This window comes from Protopterus annectens, chromosome 4.part0, assembly GCF_019279795.1.
Source record: "Protopterus annectens isolate FY-2018-M chromosome 4.part0, PAN1.0, whole genome shotgun sequence".
Lineage (NCBI taxonomy): Eukaryota > Metazoa > Chordata > Ceratodontiformes > Protopteridae > Protopterus > Protopterus annectens.
This window is the reverse complement of record NC_056733.1, coordinates 406,483,577-406,508,565: the sequence shown is the minus strand read 5'-3', so window position 1 is coordinate 406,508,565 and position 24,989 is coordinate 406,483,577. Positions and strand designations below refer to the sequence as shown.

The following is a 24,989-nucleotide window of genomic DNA, read 5'->3' as shown; positions in this document are numbered from 1 at the left end:
AATATTAAAAACTTTGTTGGAGTACATATATTATTTATCAAATATTTAAGGCTTCATGATTAATGTTTTTTTAGCCAAACATACTACAGTTACAAGGGTATAAGTTTCATCAGTGAGCAGTAGCACAAAAGACATCAGTGAATTAAACATTAAACAGTTTAACATTCATAAATTAAGCAATCTGGTGGCTAGGAAATTCCCTAAGTACATATCCTGAATTTGAAAGAGTTTAACTATCTGCTTTGGGGATAAGATACTCCCCTCCTGAACAGATGATTCTTCAGGATCTCCTAAAAGAGGCATCAGAATTTCTTAGATGAATCTGAGAAAATAATGAATTTGATGAGATAAAAGCCAGGTAAGTGAAAGACCACCTAGTATATAATTCAAAGCTTATTCTTGGAATCATTAGCACTCTTTCACTGGGAGAGTGGAGATGATATGCTGGGGTATAAACCAGTATAAGTCTTCAGATAGGCAGGACCTTCATTACAAAAGAATTGATAAGTCTTAGTATTCGGCCCATCTCTACAATATATAAGAGTTAAAAACTACCATGGAAATGTAAAGCTAGATTTCTTAAAATCCTCAATAGCCTGGTAAGAAACTATGAATTTACGATTATGAAGATGGGTTGTGCTGGCAGAGATAATCAGTGCAACTCATACAACAGTGGGGAAGTTTGGTCAAATACTGATGTATTACTTAGTATCTTGGTCACTTAGTCCTGGACTCAGTTGAGATGTTAAAGATCAGAACAAGAGAGCCCAAGGTAGGTAACAGCATGAGGACACAACTGCGTGAACAACAGTCGGGATATAATTTTGAGAGATTAAATTTTATATACTCAGAGATTCTTGCCACCAAATTGCAACTTAATAAAAATAAATGCATTAATATCATCTGTATGTACATTCCCCCAGGTAACAATATATCTACATTTGAAGATATCCTCCACTGGCTATCATGTCACTACCCCCAAGAAACCCTACTACTTGGAGACTTTAACATAGACTGGGGCACCTATTCCTCGGAATCCCCAACCACCCATATTAACCTGCATGCATTTACACAAATTATATCCACCCCTACCAGGAGAGGTAAACCCAACCAAAAAGAAAGTATACTTGACTGGGTACTCATAAATAGTCACCCCCAACTGTACACCTCTGGTACCCTCCTTGATGGCCTAAGCGATCACCTTCTCACATATGTAATTAAGCACAAAACCATTACTTCCCAACAACCCTTACTCAGAAAGGTTAGAAACAATAAAAAACTTTGACCCTGCCAAATTCCAACAAGAACTAAACTCATGTAATTGGTCTATTCTAAAACACCTTCCCTTAGAGGAAGCAGTAGCATACTTTAACAACAAATTCCTTGAGATCCTTGATTTGCATGCACCTGTTCGTTCAAAGAGAACCAAGGCAAAAACTGCACCATGGCTTTCTAAAGAGTCTAAACTCAAAATTACCCTTAGAAACAAAGCATGGGCTTTATGGCGTTCTTCTAAAGACCCTCAAGATCACATTAAATACAGGCAATCCAGGAACGAAACCAAAAAATCAATTTTACAAGACAAAAACAATACTACTGTAATTTACAGACAGTAAATCAAAATAACCCTCAGAAGTTTTGGGCAAGTTTAAATAATCTACTACATCCTGACCAAACTTCAACCCCAATCCCTGCTGCTACTATTGATTAAACCCCTGAAGATGTTTCTGATAGTTTTAACCAATTCTTTACTGAGACAATTCAAGCCCTAGCTAGCCAACTACCTCCTAGCTGCCCTGGTCCTGAAAGTAGCACCCCTAGAAACCTACTTGCGTTCAGCTTCCAACCAGTCACCACTTCACTTATCCATACCTTGATCAAAAAATTAAAACCCACTACACTTTCTGCTGATCAACTCCCTGCCGAGTACCTACAAAAATCAGCTAATGCTATTGATTACCCCATCTCAATACTAATCAATTGAACCATAGTAGAAGCTAAAATTCCCACCGTCTGGGAAATATCCTATGTAATCCCACTTCACAAAGGAGGCAGCTCTAGTGAATTCTCCAGTTATAGGCCAATAGCTATACTCTCTCCACTTGCAAAGATTATGGAAAAATGTATTCATAGACAACTCATGCACCACTTAATCCAGAATCACCTTATGGCAGACACTCAGCATGGCTTCCGTCCTCATCACAGCACTACTTCAGCCCTCCTAGCATTTACCAACACCATAAACCATAATCATAACAATAATTATATATCCTCAGCCCTCTTCTTGGATCTTTCCAAGGCATTCGATATGGTTGATCACCAACTTTTAATCCACACCCTGCAAACATTCTGTCTAGATACTGGAGCCCTTCAATGGTTTCAGTCCTACCTGAATGGTCGACAGCAGGCTGTCCTCTGGCAGAACAAACTCTCTAACCTTCTACCTAACACCCTTGGAGTACCACAAGGCTCTATACTAGGGCCCTTGCTGTTCTCCATCTTCATTAACGACCTTTATACTGTCATCCCAAAAGTCAGCTGTATCCAATATGCTGATGACTCTACTCTGATTTGCTCAGCCACATCTCCAGTAGAGTTATGGTCAGCTACCCAGACCACCTTTAATACAATAGAAAACTGGCTTTCTGAACATCGTCTGATCCTAAATCCCAAAAAACTAAAATGCTGTTATTTTCACTAACACGTAGGTCTACTGCTTTCACCTTTACCATAAAATCAAATGATGGCACAATAATCTCCCCTGACCCCTCTACAAAACTATTAGGTGTCATCATAGACAATAATCAAAAATTTGACCTACACGTTAACCAAACTATCAAAACCATCAATAAAAAACTAGGGTCACTTTACAGAATAAAAGCCTTCCTAACCCCATCAGCTAAAATTGCCATAGCTCGCTCTCACCTTCTTTCAACCCTTCTGTATGCATCCCCTCTACTCTCGAATTTAAACAAGACTGTCCTTAACAAACTCTCAATTTGCTACAACCACATTGCCAGGTTTACCATTGGGCTGCCTTTTAGGACATATCATTGCATCAATCTAAATCAGCTTGGGTGGCTTAAACTACCCAGCCTAATCCAGTATAACCAACTGATTATGGCCTATAAAATCCTCTATAATCTGGACAATACTCCTGTACTTAAAAATATTATCACCCCCTATAACAATCCTAGACCGCTTCGATCCTCTAACAAACTACTAATTCAGACTAGCAAAATTAATAACACAGACAGTGATTCTCTCTTTGCAAACTCTGTAAGTAGATCCTGGAACTCTCTTCCAGCTGATATTACCTTACTTTCCACCTTAGGTCAATTTAAAACTAGACTCAAACAACATTTGTCACTTAACTGACTATGTCAATGTATCAAGCCTGGCTAACTCTCGCTAGAATGTATAAAAATCTGTTAACCAGTTTACTGTGTAATTTAATTTAATCCTGACTTGCGCTCAGGATTAACTGTAACCTGTGGAACTTGTTTAACTTGCTTACTTATGTAATCTCTGTAAATAGTCTGTTTGTAATATGTAATGCTGGTATTATGTAATGCTGTATCTGCTTACCCTTGGAGCTTTTCTCCCCGGACCTCCGCTGAAAATGGACATGCATCCAGTCGGACTATCCCGGTCAACAAATGTAAAATAAAAAATAAAATAAATAAAATATTTAGGAGATATTACTGGGGCGAGCCTGTGATCAAGTTACAACAACTGACACCTTGTCTTGTACTATTATCGCATTATAAGAAAAAAGTATAAATGAGAGATCTTGAGTTTTTGACAGAAACTCCAATTAACTACTACTGTAGAATATTAATGGAGAAAGTCTTGCAGTGGCTCGAACCTACTTGTCTTCAGTCTTTGATGCTTTTACCTTCATCTGATTATGCCCAGTAACATTCATAATGGAATGCAGTCTTCAAATGTGGCACAGAGTTTGTATTTGCTCTTGAGAAAATGTTGGGTATAGCTGGGAATTTTTGGAATAGCTTTGATCCTGTGAGTTTCTCCCACTTATTATATCTTTTAGTGCAGTACATAGAGCAAATAGTGAAGGAGTAAGTAACAGGACCATGGAACTACACAGTACAGTGAAACACAATAAAAGAAGCAAATACCACAGACCAGTTGCTAGTAAATATATTAGCAGGTGAGAGGCAAAGTGGATGGTAGAACTAAGTCTATAGTGGTTTCACAAATGCTGTGAAGGATGCCAAAGCCTGCATTGTCTGATGGATTAGGGGAAACTGAACTACAGCTTATGCATGAGAACTCTCTAGTTACAACTAATGTTGTAACAATTTTTCTAAGTTTGTTATATGTACGAGAAGAAGGTATTCCCCCAAATATCATTACCATACAGTGACTAATGGTATACAACTTGTAAACACAGTTCCAATTTGCGCTATAAGGAATGTAGAGGCAGTGGGAGAAAAGCTCCTGCTAACATAGACGTTCACATAAAATACGTACAACATACAGAGATAACAAGCATCTCTGCTATGGTAAAAGGAGTACAATAAAATCCAATTTGCATAATATGTGCAGAGCTAGATTCACATTGCAATATACAGAATACAGAGTTTTATTCTCATTAGATTATACCACTATAGAATTTCAGTTAGAATCATGAAAGAAGAACAATGGAATTATAAATTTGCATGCAATGTGCAGGGTTACATTTGTATTGCATTATACAGCTTTACGTCTCCTTATAACAATTAACAGTGCTGGACATATGTATGCAGACTTCACTTTTTGATTCACAAAATCAGCTGTGTGAAGAATATTCTGTAATAACAGATGCTGATAATTGCAATGATACGTTTGTGTCAGAAAGAATTAGTTTACATTTGTTTTGAGAGGGAAAGAGTGTGCAATAGATTTTTGTTCATAAGAAAAAAAATAGGAGGAAGTATGGGAGATGTTACCTGTAATAATGAGGTGTAAGGTAGGAGATGTTACCTGTAGTAATGAGATGTAAGGTGGGAGATGTTACCTGTAGTAATGAAGTGTAAGGTGGGAGATGTTACTTGCATTAATGAGGTGTAAAGGGAAAGATGTTACCTGTAGTAATGAGGTGTAAGGTAGGAGATGTTACCTGTAGTAATGAGTTATAAGGTGGGAGATGTTACCTGTAGTAATGAAGTGTAAGGTGGAAGATGTTACTTGCATTAATGAGGTGTAAAGGGAAAGATGTTACCTGTAGTAATGAGGTGTAAGGTAGAAGATGTTACCTGTAGTAATGAGGTGTAAGGTGGGAGATGTTACCTGTAGTAATGAAGTGTAAGGTGGGAGATGTTACTTGCATTAATGAGGTGTAAAGGGAAAGATGTTATCTGTAGTAATGAGGTGTAAGGCGGGAGATGTTACTTGTAGTAATGAGGTGTAAGAGATGAGAAGCTACCTGTAGTAATGAGGTGTAAGGTGGGAGATGTTACTTGTATTAATGAGGTGTAAGGCAGGAGATGCTACCTGTAGTAATGATGTGTAAGATGGGAGATGTGTTACCTGTAGTAATAAGGTATAAGGTGGGAGATGTTATCTGTAATAAAGTGGTGTAAGATGGAGTTTAGCCTATAGAAATGATATTTCCAATTTCTTGGATTTAATTATTAGTTTTGGCTTTAATCAGTCAGTTACCTTTTCTACAAACTGCACTAATATTTTAGATGTTTTTCATAGGATTTTCATGACTATTTTAGTCTAATGACTATGTACACCTTGGCAAAACACAGATTTGGGTTTTACTTCTTTTCTCAAGGAGGGCGATGACAGTTAGTCTTGGGATAAATGTAAGAGTCCCCACCTACTTGTCCAGATTTAGTTTGAAGGAAGATATTGAATTGCATCACTTAACTTGTGGAGGAAGTTTATTCTGGAGAAAGAAGGGTACTGGGTGATGAATCTCTCTCCATCATGCCCTGATTATATGCTGATTCTAGCATTAGCTGCATTGTTTTACTTACTGTGAATTAGGAGGTGAAGCACCACCAAATCTCTAATGGTTCTGTAAACAAGATACAGTTCACACCTCTGGAGTGTAGAAGACAGAGTACAGGAACAAAGCTTCCAGCCTTTCCTGGTAACGAAGTTTCTTAAGATCAGAGATCTTTCTGGTTAAGGATTTTTGAGTTTGTTGATATGTCAAGTGAAGCACATCCCAAAGGGAGCATTGTACTCTGTAATATCAGTGATGAATATAGGGTAATGATAAGGATTTCCTGACTAGAAGAGGGAATTATCAACTCAGGTACAGAGGTCCCGGTCTACCTTTTTGTTTTGGAAAGACTTGTTAGCTATACTGTATGCTGGGAGTATTGGCTGTTGTCCAGAAGAAACAATACTATACTTTTTAGTATTCAGTTAAGCTCATTATCCATACATTAGGTATTAGCTAGGGTAAGCACTTTATGAAGGGTACAAATATCTGTGAGGGTTTTAACATTTACACCCAGTTTACAGTCATCTGTAAATTTGGTTAGCTAAAAATGTTGGTTATCTGATTTGGAAAAGAGAAGTAAACGCAGATCAGAACAGGCCTAAGTACAGAACTCTGAGAGACTCCACAGTTTATTTTCCATTATTTGAAAAGAGGCACATGCCACATGAACTACCTGGCTTATGTCTTTCATCCAGTTGTCTGACCATCTTACCACACAAGAATCTATGTTTAAGGTACATAGTTTCCTTATAATCCTGGCAGCAGCTTTCTTGACTTTTTGGAAGAATTTAACAAGATTCATCTCTCTTTTACAAAGCCAAATTGTTGTGGGTCAAGCCTAATGAGGTACTTGATATCATAATTAATGAGAATGATTATGGCACAGTCTATAGCTGTACAGCTCAGACTCCTAATGCTGATTTGTCTATAATTTCTAGGGTTCATGGGGCAGCCACCCTTGTAGAGGGGCATCACCGCAGCAGTGCACCAGGGTTCAGAAACATAACCTATCACTAAGTTTAGGTTAAAATAATGAGTGGTTTGGTGAGGGCATGTTTAAAGCTGTTTATTTAACAACCTATTATCAGGATTCAAAGAGGAAGTGCTTTTTGCCTTTAACACGTTAAGAACATGATGTTTTTCCTCCAGATATTCAAGTATTAGGTTATTCAAGAACTCCTTTTCTTGGAATCTCTGACTAGTTGGGTATTGAAACTAAGATATTTATAGAAAGTAACATTTATTAGTTGAATACGTTAATTAAGAGCTTCTATAAGATAGATTATGATCAAGTTGTACACCAAGTCCATGGGTGGTTTGATCCACACTTATGTTAACTCTTCTTGGGATCTTTGGTCAGGATTGCATAATTGTTTAGATAGCACCATTAATGACAATGCCTCTACAGTATATATTAAACTTATGCCAAGAAAAAGTATATATGGAGTTTGTTTAAGATATATCAGTCTATGGAATCAAAGCAGAAACTTAAGGTAATAATAAGCTTAATATACCTGTGGTAATCATGAGTCATATGTGTCATCCCCACCAACACCTGGTAGACAGATTTATACATCCCCAATATTTCCATAGCCTTTGGGGATGTATATACCTTGTGGTGCAAGTTGTCACAGTTGCAGCCAAGATGTACCTAGAGAACAGATATGCTTGTGTGTTCTGCTTGCTAACCCATCAACACTAGTGGATCACATTAGTATAGCAATGGGATGGGTCTATATTATAATCGCAAAAGTTTACTAGTTTGAATGCATAAACATCGAACTGTATGCATCAAACTATTAAACGATCGAACACCTATAAAAATATTTTAGGACCCAAAAAAAAAAAACTAATTAGTGTAGGCAGGGAGGAGGGGGGCAAGCCCCCCTGCACCCCCCACACCCCTGCTACTTAAATCTACCAACTCCAAGATCGCGCTACAGTGTAGGAAAGGGAAATCTTCCCTTTCTGCACCATACTCCATTAAAGTGTGATCTCGGAGTTGGTATATTTAAGTAGCGGGGGTGTGGGGGTGCAGGGGGGCTTGCCCCCTCCCTAAACACCCTTTACTTGTTTTTTTTTTCTTTTTTACAGGGTCTACTAGAATTTCAATGGTTTAATCTTTCAGTCACTCATCATCTTCTTTCGGCTGTTCCCGTTAGGGGTCGCCACAGCAGATCATCTGTTTCCATTTCTTCCTGTCCTCTGCATCTTGCTCTGTCACACCAACCACCTGCATGTCCTCTCTCACCACATCCATAAACCTTATCTTAGGCCTTCCTCTTTTCCTGTTACTTGGTAGCTTCATCCTTAGCATCTTTTTCCCAATATACTCAGCATCCCTCCTCAGCACATGTCCAAACCAATGTAATCGTGCCTCTCTGGCTTTGTCTCCAAACCTTCCAACCTGGGCTGACCTTCTAATATACTTATTCCTAATCCTGTCCACCCTCATCACACCCAGTGCAAATCTTAACATCTTTAATTCTGCCACATCCAGCTCAAACTCCTGCCTTTTTGTCATTGTCATTGTCTCCAACCCATATAACATAGCTGGTCTTACTATCCTCTTGTAGACCTTCCCTTTCACTCTTACAGGTACTCATCTGTCACAAATCGCTCCTGACACTCTTCTCCACCCACTCCATCCTGCCTGTACTCTCTTCTTCAACTCTCTTCCACACTCACCGTTACTCTGAACTATTGACCCCAAGTATTTAAACTCATCCACCTTCGCCACCTCTACTCCTTGCATCCTCACCATTCCTCTATCCTCCCTCTCATTCACACACATATATTCTGTCTTAGTCCTGCTAACCTTCATTCCTCTTCTCTCTAGAGCATATCTCCATCTCTCCAGGGTCTCCTCCACCTGTTACCTACTCTCACTACAGATCACAATGTCATCTGCAAACATCATAGTCCACGGGGACTACTGTCTAATCTCATCTGTCAACCTGTCCATCACCATTGCAAATAAGAAAGGGCTCAGAGCTGATCCTTGATGTAACCCCACCTCCACCTTAAACGCATCCGTCACTCCCACCGCAGACCTCACCGCTGTCACACTACCCACGAACATATCCTGTACCACTCTTACATACTTTTCTGACACTCCTGACTTCTTCATACAATGCCACAACTCCTCTCTAGGCACACAGTCATATGCTTTCTCTAAGTCTGCAAAAACACAATGCAACTCCTTCCGACATTCTCTGTACTTCTCCATCAACACTCTCAGAGCAAAGATCGCATCTGTAGTACTCTTTCCTGGCATGAAACCATACTGCTGATCACTAATCATCCCGTCCCTTCTTAACCTTGCTTCCACTACTCTTTCCCATAACTTCATGCTGTGACTGATCAATTTAATCCCTCTGTAGTTACTACAGCTCTGCACATCACCCTTATTCTTAAAAATCGGTACCAAAGCACTTTTTCTCCATTCCTCAGGCATCCTCTCACTTTCCAAGATTTCATTAAACAATCTGGTTAAAAAAACTCCACTGCCATTTCACCTAAACACCTCCATGCTTCCACAGGTATGTCAAATCACTAAAGTTTGATATTTAGTGATTTGAAGCATTAAACCTTCGAGAGTCTAATATAGACCCCAATGGAACATGCCAGTACTAACTTGATGCATACCATATACACACCTTATCAGTTATCACTAGCCTAATAACCACATCCAAGCCACTGTTAGGTATGATGGTCTTCTCACCTGCCCCTGGCATGGATACCAGGAATTCCTCCTCTTTGAGATATTTCTCTGTTGGTGGTCCACCTCTTGTGGGCCACCTCTCTCTGGCTGTATCATGTGCTTTTGGCATATAGTTTCATACTGGTGACCCTGCAATGCATCCCTACTACTGTCCTATTAAAGCTACCTACACCAATGATGCTCTGTACCACTCCTTGCCAAAGCTGTTCCCGGAAGGCCTTGTCTGCTTTACCGTCATCAAAGAAACAGGTCAGGTATATATAAAGCCTGCAGTCCAACTCTGTCTCTGATGAGGTAAACCTTTTCAGCCATTGCCATTCTGTCTGTCCCATGATAATTTGCATATACGTATAGATTACACATGTAGCTCAGCGTGTTTCTATGCATGATTGCCTCAACACTGTCCCCTGCTCCTATCTATCTAACACAGACCTGCATGCTGATATGCTGACACCATTCAAACCCTGTTCCATACTGACGACAATAGTAGTAGTGGGTATATTGTCACTGCATACTATCTGTCAGCCAGTGCTGTAATGTATGTACAGGATACCTCAGTAGTGGTTATATTGTAACTGCCTACTATCTGTCAGCCAATGCTGTAAGGTATGTACAGGATACCTCATATGCCTAGTAGCTTATCTTGTGGTCTCTGCATATACTTTTGATTCCCTGCACAATAGGATGATCACCTGTCCTACAATTGTTCTGTGTCCCCTGCCAAGGTGAACCCACCATAGCAAGACTGTAGCCTGTCTTGCACTTGTTCTCTGTTGTTTGTCAATGTGACCCCCCCCCCCCACACACACACACAGCAGGAATGTAACCTGTCTTGTTCATGTCTTCTGGTCCCTGTCAGGGTGAGCCCATGCATGGCAGGTTACCCTTGTTCTGTGTTCCCTCTCTGCATAAGCCCCTCCACTCACAGCAGAACTGTATCTGGTCCTGTCCTTGTTCTCTTTTCCCTATCAGAGTGAGCCTTCCCCCCACGACAGGACTGTAACCTGTCCTAATTTTGAGACCACCCATGACATTCAGCTGTCATGTTTTGTGCAATGTTCCTTCACACACTCCTCTCTCCATTATCTGCTCATGTGTCCCCTTTTACCCTTTTGTGCACTCTGCAGTTCTAATCTCAATTACTAGATGTCCTGTCTACTTTCTGAATGGCAGTACACTCTCTTATCCACTATATTTGAATTCCTAAGCTGCTCATCACAATCCTGTCTCCCACAACATGTTGACAGCTGTTTGTTTCATGCTAAAATGGGCCTCACGTTACAGTAGTTATGTTAATGAGGAGCTTTGGCATCTGCCAATGTCAGGGCTGAAAGGTCAGATGCACAATCTGCTTGTACAGAAGCACTGCAGAGCTCATTAGCACCACCTGCCTATGCTAGAGATTCTTTCCACAGTACATCATTGAAGTACAGACATGTGACATACTTGGTACCACATGTGATATGTATTGTCAGGCAGCAATGTGTGTCTCATATGGTTCCAAGTATGTGCAGGCAGGCACATGGGGCAATTATTTTCATCATTATTCTGATCTGTAGAGTGGACATGGCTACTTCAGGTAGTAGTCACAACACGGCTGCCAGCTAGTTCCGCCAGAAGATGAAAATCTTTCTCCATTTACTGCACATAGATTATAGAGAGGGCCTTTTGGGGCAACACGATGGCCTCATGTATAACAGTGATACATAGCACTAGTCTAACATGGTGCTGAGTTATAATAATGACTTCAACCATCCTGGTGAGCAGTGCCAGCACAGGTACAGTGACCTGTTGAGGCAAAACCCGATCTGCTCCACAAGCTGGAGGCACAGTCTGAGGGAGGAGGACCAACATACTGTTGTAAGTATTTCTGTTATTTGTCACTGTACATTCTGAATAGCACGTCACTGTTTTTCTCTAATGTTTTCAGATGGTGAATTTGTTTCTGTTGTAGAGAAGAAAACTGTATCTTATTCTGAGCTGGTTGAAATGGTTAAAGAGTCTAACAGATTGATTATCTGAAAAGAAGTGTGACCAACTTTTGGATGAAAAACACTGCCAGGAGAAATCCTATCAGGTGTCTTCACTTTCTGCATTGCAGACCGCTTCAGAGACTCAGAGTGGCATTGCACCTCTTCTGTTGTGCTATGTGTAACTAAATCAACTGCATCTTTGGTTCAGGCATTAATGCCAACAGGAATGTATTATGTCCTGGATTACACAACTCTTCTGCTGATGCTTTTATACCTTCATCCATGCTGCCTTGTTCATATGCAACTACAGCAACGAATCCTTGGTAATGCAGCTCGACCTGTACTTCAGTTATGTTGACATAGCTTGGCTTGTACTTCAGTTATGTTCACACAGCTCGGTCTGTACTTCAGTTATGTTAACACAGCTCAGCCTGTACTTCAGTTATGTTAACACAGCTCGGCCTGTACTTCAATTATTTTGACACAGCTCAGCCTGTACTTCAGTTATGTTAACACAGCTCAGACTGTACTTCAGTTATGTTGACACAGCTCAGCTTGTACTTCATTTATGTTGACACAGCTCGGCCTGTACTTCAGTTATGTTGACACAGCTCAGCCTGTACTTCAGTTATGTTGACACAGCTCAGCCTGTACTTCAGTTATGTTGACACAGCTCGGCTTGTACTTCAGTTATGTTGACACAGCTCGGCCTGTACTTCAGTTATGTTGACACAGCTCAGCCTGTACTTCAGTTATGTTGACACAGCTTGGCCTGTACTTCAGTTATGTTGACACAGCTCGGCCTGTACTTCAGTTATGTTGACACAGCTCAGCCTGTACTTCAGTTATGTTGACACAGCTCGGCTTGTACTTCAGGTATGTTGACACAGCTCGGCCTGTACTTCAGTTATGTTGACACAGCTCAGCCTGTACTTCAGTTATATCATCTCCATCTGTGCTGTTCAGTTTTTATGCTGCTGCTGCCTCAGCAACTAATGGTGAAAAGACGAAAGCCTGTAAACAAACTGCAGTTCTACAGAGAATGCAACATTATATTTATCTTTTTTGAAAGTCCTTGGGGGATTTGTAAAGATGTTTCATTTCTAGCTGTATCATCCACCCCCTGTGATTTATACCTTCTTGTATCTGGTCTGTAATTTACCTGGGCTCTGAATCAATTGAACATATTACATCTGAGACTTGGGACCTTGTCACCAGACTCTTTGACAAGTCTGTCATCAAACATGTATCCATTCCCTTGACTGGCTTCACTACACAGTATTTCAGTTTACACTCTCACAAAGGATTATACCTGTAATTTTGAATTGACATGTTGGATGCTGAGAAAATTCACTCATAGCTCTCTGAAATTTGTGAGACTGCATATGAGGTAAAAAGACTAAATGACTTTTGGGGTTTTTTGGACAGGGGCCTGAGGGAGATATGGGTAGACTTAAAGCTGGGATTAGTATAGATCCTAAATTGATTAATGTTTACAACTATAACCTTTCAGCCAAATATATTTTTATTTATACTCACCTGACTTTCTCTCCCAAAAATAAATGCACACTGTGAAGGCAGTAAAGTGACAAAGAAGATGCTTAAAGGAGAAAAATTTCAATATAATTAAGATTTCACATTGGGGGAGATGTCCCAACAGGACACAGGGATGCCATTTATTGAAACGACTCAAACAACTGCACACTGGTGAGATTGGATAAGATTACCTTTGCTTCCTTAAATGTAAATAGTATTAAGTACTAAGAGTGAACGTCAACATTTGATGGTTTCCCTTTTAAGACACTTTGGTATTATATTTTGTATTAATAGACACTATGGCTGACTCCCAAGTTTTGTGGGTACAGGAAGAAGCTATGTTAGTTAAATTATTTGGTCTCTAGGCAGAGCTATAGGTAGGCTAGTACCTGGGGCATACCCCCAAAGCCAAAGTTGAGAACCATAAAAAGGGGACTTCAACCAACATTGAAAAGCAAACAAAAAAAAAAAATCTTACACCCAAACTTGAAAACTGTTGCCGTTCATCACCTCATGACATAACATATACACTCTCTGTAGAAACATATTATGTTCATATGAATATATATTATATGACTGAATTGCCACTAAATGAAACTAAACGATGGAACCACAGCCCATTGCATTTCTGAAATGGTCTTTACCATGGGTCTAGGAAGGGGCATGCCCATATTTGGCTTGCAGTCATCTTCAAGAAGTTCTTTTCCTTAGGCCCAAAGGGAAGCAAATCTAATTACTGTATTTTTGATCAATCGAGCTTGTCCAACATAAACTTCAGTCATTTGATGTTGCATGACAGTTCTTCGATCTCTTCATGAAATGACTTAAGACATTTCAATGACTTAGGTTTAAATGTAACACTGTTTTCATTTATGCAATGTTACTATTATATGCATAGATACAAGCTTTTTCCTAAGTTTACATACTGACTTCTGCTTAATGCTACAAGGTATTGATCTCTTTGCTTAAAATAATTTAATTCACATACTCTAACAAATAGCTGTTATATGCCTGCACAATAGCTCTTTCTCCTACTTACATACTGGCTTCTACGTAAAGCCGTAAAGCAAAGAGGTAGAGGTATTAACCTCTTTGCTCAAAAAGAAAAATTCTTGCAGTGTAGCAAACAGTTATTATGCACATTCATAACAGCTCTTTGCTATTTTCTGTTAAAGCAGCCATGATTAATGGCAGAATGAGAATGCTTGCAGTTCCAGTGACCAATCAATGGTTCTCTAAGCTGCCAATCATGCCCCTTAACTGCTTACCCTGTCTTTATTATGATACTATTTCTATGGTGTGATTTATATTCAGGTTTGGTATTTATATACATTTTAGATGTTGCCATCATTTTTCCACGGTGCTATATTATCTTGGATTTACATTATTTCCATTTTGCACTGTGGCTCATTTCTTGTATACTACTATTTCTCTACTCAGTACGAATATTTTGTTCTATGAACTAAAGTCTTTTGTTGCTATAAGCCTGCCCATTATGTGAATGGGTGATTTTAATTTATATCTCAGGAAGGACCAAGGCAGTTTTCTGTTTTCTCTGCAAGACATGTTATTAGGTTGTCTGCAAGCATTTATTTTTGCATAAAACAAGATCTTTTCTGAGATTATTATTGTTCATTTCTCTTTCATGTCAAGTTGATTCTGTCGATAACCATGCCTCTTTTTCTGATCACTTGCTCACATTTGTAGTGTTTTTAGTGACAACTCTGCTGTTATCATGATAGATAAGAGTGTACAAAGACTGAATATGCTTCTTTTACAGTTTGACTGGTTCAAGAAATTAAGGTTAGTTATTGAGCAGATGCAAAGAGCTGAGATCATTTTCTGCATTGTGTTCTGACTGGTGGGTGACTTATAGGTGCAAATTCTGACACAATTATATTATATAGCCAATTCCTTATATTATCCAGTTAGTAGGAATTTTCCTGGAAATTGTTGCAAAAGTTCAGTTTCAGACACTAATAAATATTACTGCTCATCCTTATACATGGCCATTTATAGCATTAACTATGATAAAAATGCAGATAATAAGAGAGAAGAGGATTACTTGTTTATGCAATTCAGTAAAGATGGATGCTGCTTTTTTCTTATCTTTATAAGATGAAACTGATGTTTTGCAGGTTTCAGAGTGCTTGTAGTATGTACAGTGTATGTATAGTACTGATTCATCTTGTTCTACTACTGTGGTTGCATAGAAGTTATGTTTTGCTGATTAATGAGGCTGAGCTATTAAAGTATTTACTGGATCAGAGTTAGATGCAGTTTTTTGTCGGATTAACAAAGATACCAGCTTGGGTATTGGATGGATTAGTATAATTTTTTACATTAACTTCTCTGATTACGGAGAAGGTATTTTCCTACAGGTACTGAATGGTTGTTTTCTTTTTCAAACTCATCTGTAGAGTTTTAACTACAGTAGTCTATCTGAAAAGGTAAGGATCAGCATCTGTTGATCAAGCTGCATCCTACTGCACTGTGCAGTAATTTACGTAGGAAACTCGTACAAGTTCATTTAAATTCTGTTTTACTTACGATTTTAAAGCCTGAGGTCTATAGTGTGTCAGGCTTTGGCCCTGTAGAACTATTACTTTAGTTAAGGGAATTAGTAGATTTAATTGTATGCAGGGAACTGGAGGGATGTTTATCATGGGATATGTACAAAACATTTGATGCAGTGCCTCACACAGCATGTGACTGTTATTTATCTTATGAGTTTGTTCTGCATTTTAGAGTGGTACGGCTATCCGCTTGAGCCTGTACTTCATATTGTTAACTGCATAAGAAACCATGTGGTATGAACCAAAGGCTCATCAGACAAGATTGTCTGCTGAGCAGTCTGTTTTTTTTTCTTTAACGATGAATGGTGTGCTTTGTGTATTAAAACAGTAATGTTATAATGTCTGCTGGATGTTAGGAAATCACACACCCCTTACCTATTACGGTTTCTTATAATGATGGCGTAAATGCATTCCCATTCCTGCAACATGCTGTTCATTGCCTACAAATATGTCTTAGTTTGGGTGGGCTTCAGCTTAGCCTTTCTAAAGGTGCAAGATTTGTAGACACAATGCCATTAGATGGGGTTGCTTTCTCAGTGTATACTTCTTCAGTAACGGGCATTATTTTTGCCATCACCGAGGTAGCATTACAATGTTGAGAGACCAGAATCTGTAAGGCCAGGACACTTTTGCATTCTAAAGAATGACTTTCCAGGGCCCCTTTGGGGAAAAAAAGTGTACATAATACATACAGTTGGTGTCAGTCATTTCTTGTGTTATGGCAGTTTTTAGTCCCTCTTTTAGTGTTTTTGTTTGTAGTATATGTAGAGTCCCTGCTTTTTAATCTGGATTCATGTTTTTCAGAGCATGGACTAGTCTTATCAAGACGGCTATTATTCATAATAAAGTTGGCAATGATGGGATGGCTCTTCTCCAGCTCAGTATTTGTCCTGGTATCTCTGAGTTTATTTTCTCTTTTTGAAGTTATGTGTTTTTGCTAGTTCTTCCCTTTTACAGTTTGTATTTTTGTTCAAGTTTGCTGTGCTGTTTTGAAAGTTAGCTTACAAGGTAAACAAAAGGCTTGTAGGACAATATAAGTTATGTGTTTTTGCTAGTTCTTCCCTTTTACAGTTTGTATTTTTGTTCAAGTTTGCTGTGCTGTTTTGAAAGTTAGCTTACAAGGTAAACAAAAGGCTTGTAGGACAATATAATTTCTTTTACATTTTCAGTCAGCTAATTTCATTTGGGAGGGCCACCATCTTGCTCATTCCATCAGTTGGCAACAGTTTGAGCAAACTTGACTTTAGCTGATGAGGAAGACATTTACAACTGTAAGACACAGAATTATATTTTGGGGGATTCTCTACACATTGGTATTCCCTTCTCAGCGAATGGCAATGCATGTATTGAAAACTTGGGGGTTTTAATAATCCATACAATATAAGTAAGTAAATTATTAAAGGGGAATCATTTTTGTTTTTATGGAAACCAAATTAAGGGTGGACTTTGCTAAATCGTGAGTTACTGAGCACTTTTATTTAGAAAGGCTTTTGTTGTCCTGCATGTCTGGTGCAGCTGTAGACATCCTTATGTTTAGTACTCAGAGAAGGTAATGTTGCATATCAAAAAGGATTTGAAATGATACCCCTTATGTATGAAAGGTCAAATATAAAAGTGGAATGGAGAGGGAAACCAGAATGAAATAAAGCTACGGTCTATAATTTACTTTTCGGTGTGTTGTACATCCCCTTCCCCTTCTTGGATGCTTTTGGACTTCTTAATGATCTAAGCATATATTTCATTCATCCATTTAATTTGCTTTAACTGGGGTAGAACAATTACATCACTGTGATGATTGTCCTTTCAGGTGTCCAAGAAAGATGAGAAAGGAAGCTCCCATTGAAACATTCGCTATCTTGTCTTACAGCCCCATTCCACAAAACTACTGCACACAATTTCCATTGGTTTTGTGGGTGAGGGTTTTTAATACTGACTGCTTCCACACAGTCAGTTCATTAACATCCTTCAATTGAATATAATGCATTTTGCAATAAAACACTGTAGAAATCATTCTTCTAAGGAAAAGATCATTGTGAAAATGATGTGGTAAAACTTTTTCTCTGAGCAAAATTGTTTAACTCCAGAAATCTTTCTTTATGCAAACATAATTATATTGTGTAAAAAATAAAAAAGGACGCTGACAGCTGTAGATATCCAACAAGGCCTTTACTCAGTGCAGAACACAAGCGCTTTCACCTGAAGAAGCTTATTAGTGAAAGCGCTTGTGTTCTGCACTGAGTAAAGGCCTTGTTGGATATCTGCAGCTGTCAGCGTCCTTTTTTATTTAATACAGAGACTGTTTCCTGGACGTTTATGTGTTTTTGCCAGTAATTACTGTTTTTTCTTGTTATAATTATATTGTGCTTGATCTTTTTCAGTGATGGTACACTAAACCCCAATGGCGTACGATTTGGTAGTTCAGAAATCTACAACATCGGTAAGTACCTGCCTCCATAAGAAATGTTGCTATTTCTCCTGTAATAAAAGCATTGTGATCATCTATTAACCTGGTGGTGCACTGCACTTTTGCTTGATTACCATGTAGCCTGGAATTAATTAGTTGCTGTTTCAGTGGTAAATAACCTCTCACTTTACCCTTCAGATCTGTGTTAATGTAAAAGCAGCTCATCTTTGTGCATTTCCCAGAATCTTACTTTTCACATTAACAGGACTCTGTATACAAAAAGTAATATTTTGAAGAAAACAAATGTAGAAACTTAGTATTCTAATAAAATGACATTCTGTAGCTAGAATGGTATATATTTTAACTGTATTATAAATTTCAAGTGATGTACTTTGATTTTCCAGTGCCAGTGTTTTGCTACATCAGATGACCAATGAAAAAAGAACCATTGTAATGGACTAATGTTAAAGTACTTTTGTGGGTAAACCTTGTCCACTGCACCCACCAGTGTGGGTACTTTGATGCACCCACCAGTATGGGTACTTTGCTGCACCTACCAATGTGGGTACTTTGCTGCACCCACCAGTATGGGTACTTTCCTGCACCAACCAGTGTGGGTACTTTGCTGCACCCACCAGTATGGGTCTTTTGCTGCCCAAGTGATTGCAAAAAGACAATCAGATGCACAAACAATTTCAAAAGTAGAACCATTAGCACTCATTCGAAAACACCCACACAAAATACACTGAAAACTTGTAAACACCACAGGCACACACATATGTATAATACACATCCCATTGCACACCACATGCATAACATGCAGTCAAACCACAACATGTCACATTGCACAGCACATGCATAATATACACTCAAACCACAACACATCACATTGCACACCACATGCATAACATGCACTCAAACCACAACACATCACATTGCATGCCACATGTACTCAACAACCCCCTGCACTCCCATATCTCCAAAGTTATATATACTAACTCCACAGTTGCAAAATCTGAGGTAAAGGGAATATGCATATATTGGGCAATACTGTTCAGCACCACAACCACTTCCAAACAACAGCACTAGTGTGCACGAGCACACACACACACACACACACACACACACACACACACACACACACACACACACAAACATACACAAAACCATCATCATATTTGCCTTGCACTAATTAACTTTCAGACTTGACCACACTCATGACCACTTTCACCACATCAAAAACACTTTACAAGATGACTGCTTAACAAACTAAATGACATCTATTCATACAGTGCTAGCCATGAGTGAAATGGAAGTACATCATGACACCCCCTCACCCCCCTTCTGCCTGCTTGATCCATTGAAAACTGATCAATAAATTTGATTATTGCTGCCAGCCTTTGCCATTCTAGACATGTAACACACATTATTCTGAAATCTAAATCTATGCTCATGGGGCAAATACCTATTGCATGAATCTAAACCCAACAGTTTTGCTGGCAAATTACTACTCATCCACCACCTCTCTAATTCTTAGAACTCCATCCAACTAGCAATACAACCAGAACACTCCCTAAAATCATTTAAAACTCAGCTAAAGTCCTACCTACTAGTTATCAGCTATGTACCTGTGATGTTCCTGGATAGTCTCCAAACCTTTCTAACTGTCACTCGTCTTTTATGTAACTGGCTGTAATACAGCTACTTCCTTACAGTCTGCAACTCTCTATCATCAGCGCCTATTCACAATTATTTCTATCTCCCTTTTACCTGGACTTCCTCAATACACCTTCATAATTTGTAACCATCTTCAGCCTCTAATTACTTCACTGTCTCTTACTCAATATATTTTTACAGCTGACTTCATTTGAAAATAACTAAACTCATAAGCTTAATATTAACTATTATTTTACTGTATTCTTGTTTTGACTGTCATGTTTTCATTGACTGACATATCATTACGATTCTTTGTATGTACATTTACTGTTCTATGTATGTGTATTTATTATTTTTTAACTGTAATATCATTACTAGTCTATGTATTGTATGTATTATGCAAATCTTATAGAACTGTCATCTACTCATTCTGTAAAGCATTTCTCCATGGGCCGCCACCGAAAATTGGACCTGCGCCCATTCTGACTTTCCAGAAAACAAAACCAATAAATAAATAAATAGGTATATTAATTAAATTGAATTTGTAATGAAATCATAGAAAATGAGGTGAAAGTTACTGATTTGTATAAAACATTTATAGACAGGGGTATAACATATATGATATTAGGAGAAGCAAAATGCATGCAACCACATACTCAAGAAACAAGTTTGAGTTATGAGTCACATGTTAGTGACAGTGTGGGGGCTTGTGAGTTAAGATTATTGAGAACATATGAAAACAACACTTTCATTCAGCTTATCGATTGAAACATTTCTGAAAGTCATTTCATTCAGACCATTTTTATCAAAATAGGATGATCAGATGTCACACTGAATGAAACACCACCTAATCAAAAGTGTTTATCCAATATTAGTATAAGTCAGGTACTTTGTTTAGTGATGGGGTCTTTCTTGGGGATACGTTTGCAGCTAAGGGTTGATTTACATTTATTCTGCCTTGCAATTTGTGGTTATTCGGCCTTGTATATGGGAGGTGTGTGTATGTGTATCTATATGTGAGAGAGAAAGGGATTAATTGCCTCTTTAAATCTTTTTTTGCGTTTACATGTACATTTTTTTTCTGTACATTTTCATATACTTGACTTTGCTTCTGATGAATTTTGATTATGTTTACTTGACAGTTCTGTTTTTGGTAATGTTTTAATGATGTTACCTTTGAGGATGTGACATCGAATTTTATTTTCATTTGTGTAGATACTGTTTTATCTAGTCAGCATGACTCATGTTAAAAATTTACTGAATGCTTGAATATGTAATTAATTGCTGCTGTTATTTCAGTGTTTTAACTCATTATAGCATAGCCTAGTGACACCTCCAGGTGCTTCAGCAGTTACATCCTACTGGTGCGCCAAGTCATCTAATATAGCCTGTTTATATTCACATTAATAATTTTAAAACCATGCAACATATAAGCTATTGAAATATTTCATCTTAAAGCTTACGTAATGTGCACCAATTGTACTGGTTTGACCTGTGTGTAGTGATGCTTAAGAGATATTAATTGTTATTCATATATTAATATCACAATGTTCATAATTTTCTAAGTATCTCAACAACCAAATATCACAGACTTAATGGCTTAGCTTTATATGAAAGCTCACCAATGAATAAACAAAATGCTGATGACAGTATGTGTGTAGTTTGAGTACTTACTGAGATATCATAAGTTGTTTACAAATTGCACAATTAATATTTGTGTTTATTATTAAATACAAAATCCAGTTTAAGACCTAGAATCTAATGAACACTACCACTGTAAAGATTTATTTGTGCTGAAGTTTCCTATTTACATTTCTTTAGTATGCCTTATGGCTCCAGAGATATGAACAGTTGTTTCAAATGTGAGGCCATAACTTGATTTTGTCAAAAACCTCACAATGCAATCACTGGGAGTTAAGAGTACAAACCTCCAGAGATCCATTGGAGCGAATGAGATAAACGGTATCCTTGAATTACTTTTTATGGGTACGAGTGTGATTGTAGTCCATGCATTTTGTAATAAACCACCTTGACACTGTATTTTACATTTGTTAATACTGTCATGCATTTATTTATTGTCTCCCCTGGGGAAGAGGTATAGGATATACCATCAACTCTGTGTGCTCAGACATTGGACAGATTTAGGGCAACATGCAAACCTTTACTTCCTTTGGGATAACCAAAATATAATGACTTGACACAGAGGATGAAGGATACTAACCCAACTAGGTTACTACAACTAATGGTCCAGTTTCTAGTTACAAGTTTAGTAACTAATATAACTTGGTTGGTGGTACAGAATTAAGTCTGGAAAGAAAAAAAAATGCCCAAGGGGAGGCAGAGTAAATAAAGAGATCCAAGAAGTATATGTACTGTCATTTACTCCCTTGAAATTATGTGTGAACAATCAGGGAATCTTTTTATTTCATTTACATTGCATTTATTTTTGATTTGTTGATGCAAGAATTATTACTTTATTTTTTTTTTCATATTATATTAAAAGAATGCACCATTAATAGAAATGCAGTAGTAGTTTCATTTTGTAGGTTTACTTAGATTATCTGTATTAGCATGACACGTGTAATCATACATGTAACCTTTTTTTTCCAGTGGAAGCTTTTGAGGAAGTGACCGACAGTCTTTGTGTCCCCCAGTATAACTATGATGGTGAGGAAAGGGTAATTCTTTTCCTGAAAATGGCACCTAATCACACTTTCAGTGCCAGCCTGGTGAAGAAACTACAGAGTGCAATTCGTTCTGCTCTTTCAGCCAGACATGTTCCAGCTCTGATTCTGGAAACAAAAGACATTCCGGTAAGTGATGAGAAAGAATTTCTGTCTCAAGTACTCACATGGAACTATTTGGAATCTGTACATCATTCAGTTTATATATTCCTTCTTTCTATCTTCATTTGTGAATTGCATTTATTAGATCACTTGTTGAAAATATTTAGGTTCATAGGGCCATAAGAGGTTACTAGGCTAATGGCCCTAAGGTCTTTTCAAGCCTAGCCATGTAATAACCATGGTCCCTAATTGACCACTGTTAGATGGTTCCCTAATTGACCATTGTTCGATGCTTTGGTTGTTTGCAGAGTACGTCTATGATTAGCACTGGCTGCCCCTGTCAATGAGGGACACAAGTTGCACCCTAGGGGTGAATTTACAGTCTTCCATCCAATTGTCCAGTTTGTGCTTAAATAGTGTCATTGAGAAGCTCTGCTTAATGTGACTTGGGAGTTTATTCTAGAGTAGCAGCAGCCTCTGGGAGACATATCTCTCTCCTTAGCAGGTTTTGTTTAAGTCACAGGGTAGGTTGAGATCTCCGTAGTGAGTGACTCTTGTCCCATTTGATTTGCAGACATGCAGCATTTCAATTTGAGCAGGGTCAGAGACTCCTCTGTAGGCTAGACACAGATCACCTCTCACCAGCCTGTACGACACAGAGTACAACAACAGGGCTTTCAGTCTTTCCGTGTAGGTCATGTTTTTGAGTCCCTGAATTCTTTTGGTCAGGAAAATCTGTGGTCTCTCCAGCTTCTGCAGGTGTCTGGTAAGGTACATGCAAAGGGGCTCATTGTACTCTATTAATGGTCTGATGAAGGTGGAATACAGAGCAATTATAACATCCTTGGTCTTGGATACTATGCTGTTACTTATGAGGTGTGGAAACATAAAAGGCTTTCCTTACCAGTGTGGACACATAGTGATTGAAGTTTAGACTGCTATCAACTTGTGTTCCCAAATCACATACCATTGGGTTGGAGCTTAGGCAGGTGCTGCCTATATTATAATTTAAAGGGGATTCCTCCTTGCCAAAAGGGACAACAATGTACTTTTTTGCATTTAGTTTTAGACCAATGCTCTGGCATCAATCATTTGCCTGTGTTAACCCCTCCTGTAATATGCAAATATCTTTAGGGGACCCAATGATTGCCCCCAGATTGTATTCATCTGCAAACTTGGTAAGCCAGAGACCATCTACTTTTGCCTAGACTTCTGAGAAATAGATTCCAAATAGTAGAGAGCCCAGCAGAACCTTGTGGTACCCCACTGGTAACTGTTCTACTGGTGGAAGTGGAATCCACAACTTTGACAGTATGAGTTCCCTCAGTGTGCCATTTGGCTACCTATCTAGTGACATATGCGTTAATCCACAGCTGGGAGAGTTTCTCAATGATACCTGAGTATGGGAATGTTTCAAAAGCCTTGGATAAGTCACACCAAGTGCTATGCACTGCTTTGCACTCATCCATGGCTTTAGTGACATTCTCAAAGAAGTCCACCAGGTTTAGTAAGCATGATCTACCTTTCACAAAGCCAAAATGGTTCGGGTTGAGAGTTTTAAGGTAGCCTGTGTCATTGTTGATAAGGTCCATGATGATTCTTTCCATGGCCTTGCACAGCTGGTTAGGCTTATGGGTATATAGTTTCCAGGGTTGGTTGATGGACCCCCTTTGTGCAAGGGGATTACAGTTGCTGTTCTCCATTCTACTGGAACAAAACCAGTGCTCAGGCTATGGTTAAAGAGAGTGCAAAATGGATCCACTACATCATATTTTAGGTTGTTTAGTAATCAGCCTGGGATGTTATCTGGCCCCACAGAGGCCTTGCTTCTGCCCTTAGAGAGCGTGAATATGACCTGCTCAATAGAGATACTGAGGAGAGGACAGGTGTCAGATATGCTTTGGGGTATGGCTGGTAGGGACAGAGCAGGTGATGTTTGCACAAAATCAGCTAACAGGTTAGCAGTTTCCTCAGGGTCAGTGTGAGTGGTACCGTCCACTATGAGTTCAACACATAGCTGGGTATTCCCTTTTATATTTTGGAAGTAGCTTAAGAATGCCTTATGACTATCTTTAGATAGGGAAGCTAATTTAGCCTCATAAATAGCTTTAGAGAGCTTTACTTATGACTATCTTTAGATAGGGAAGCTAATTTAGCCTCATAAATAGCTTTAGAGAGCTTTACTAGATATCCTATTTACTGCGGTGGTGGTGCTACGGTAGCGTTGTCGCCTCACAGTTAGACGTTGCCCGTTCACTTCTCAGTTAGAGCGTCTTCTGTGTAGTGACATGCATGAATGGGCATTCCTTCATTGAAGGTTGTGCATTAGGCCCAGCAAGCCAGTACGTAAAAATCTACTGCCAATC

The 24,989-nt window shown here is 38.7% G+C and overlaps 1 protein-coding gene across 1 annotated transcript in view; it reads left to right on the top strand.

Annotated features, from left to right (window-relative positions):
* Window positions 1-24,989, top strand: part of AACS (acetoacetyl-CoA synthetase) — a 1,424,505-nt gene that overhangs the window by 1,335,793 nt on the left and 63,723 nt on the right. The window contains exons 16-17 of the mRNA XM_044068347.1: window positions 18,156-18,214; window positions 22,448-22,650. Coding sequence (XP_043924282.1) covers window positions 18,156-18,214; window positions 22,448-22,650 — 262 coding nt within the window. The remainder of the gene's footprint in view (window positions 1-18,155; window positions 18,215-22,447; window positions 22,651-24,989) is intronic.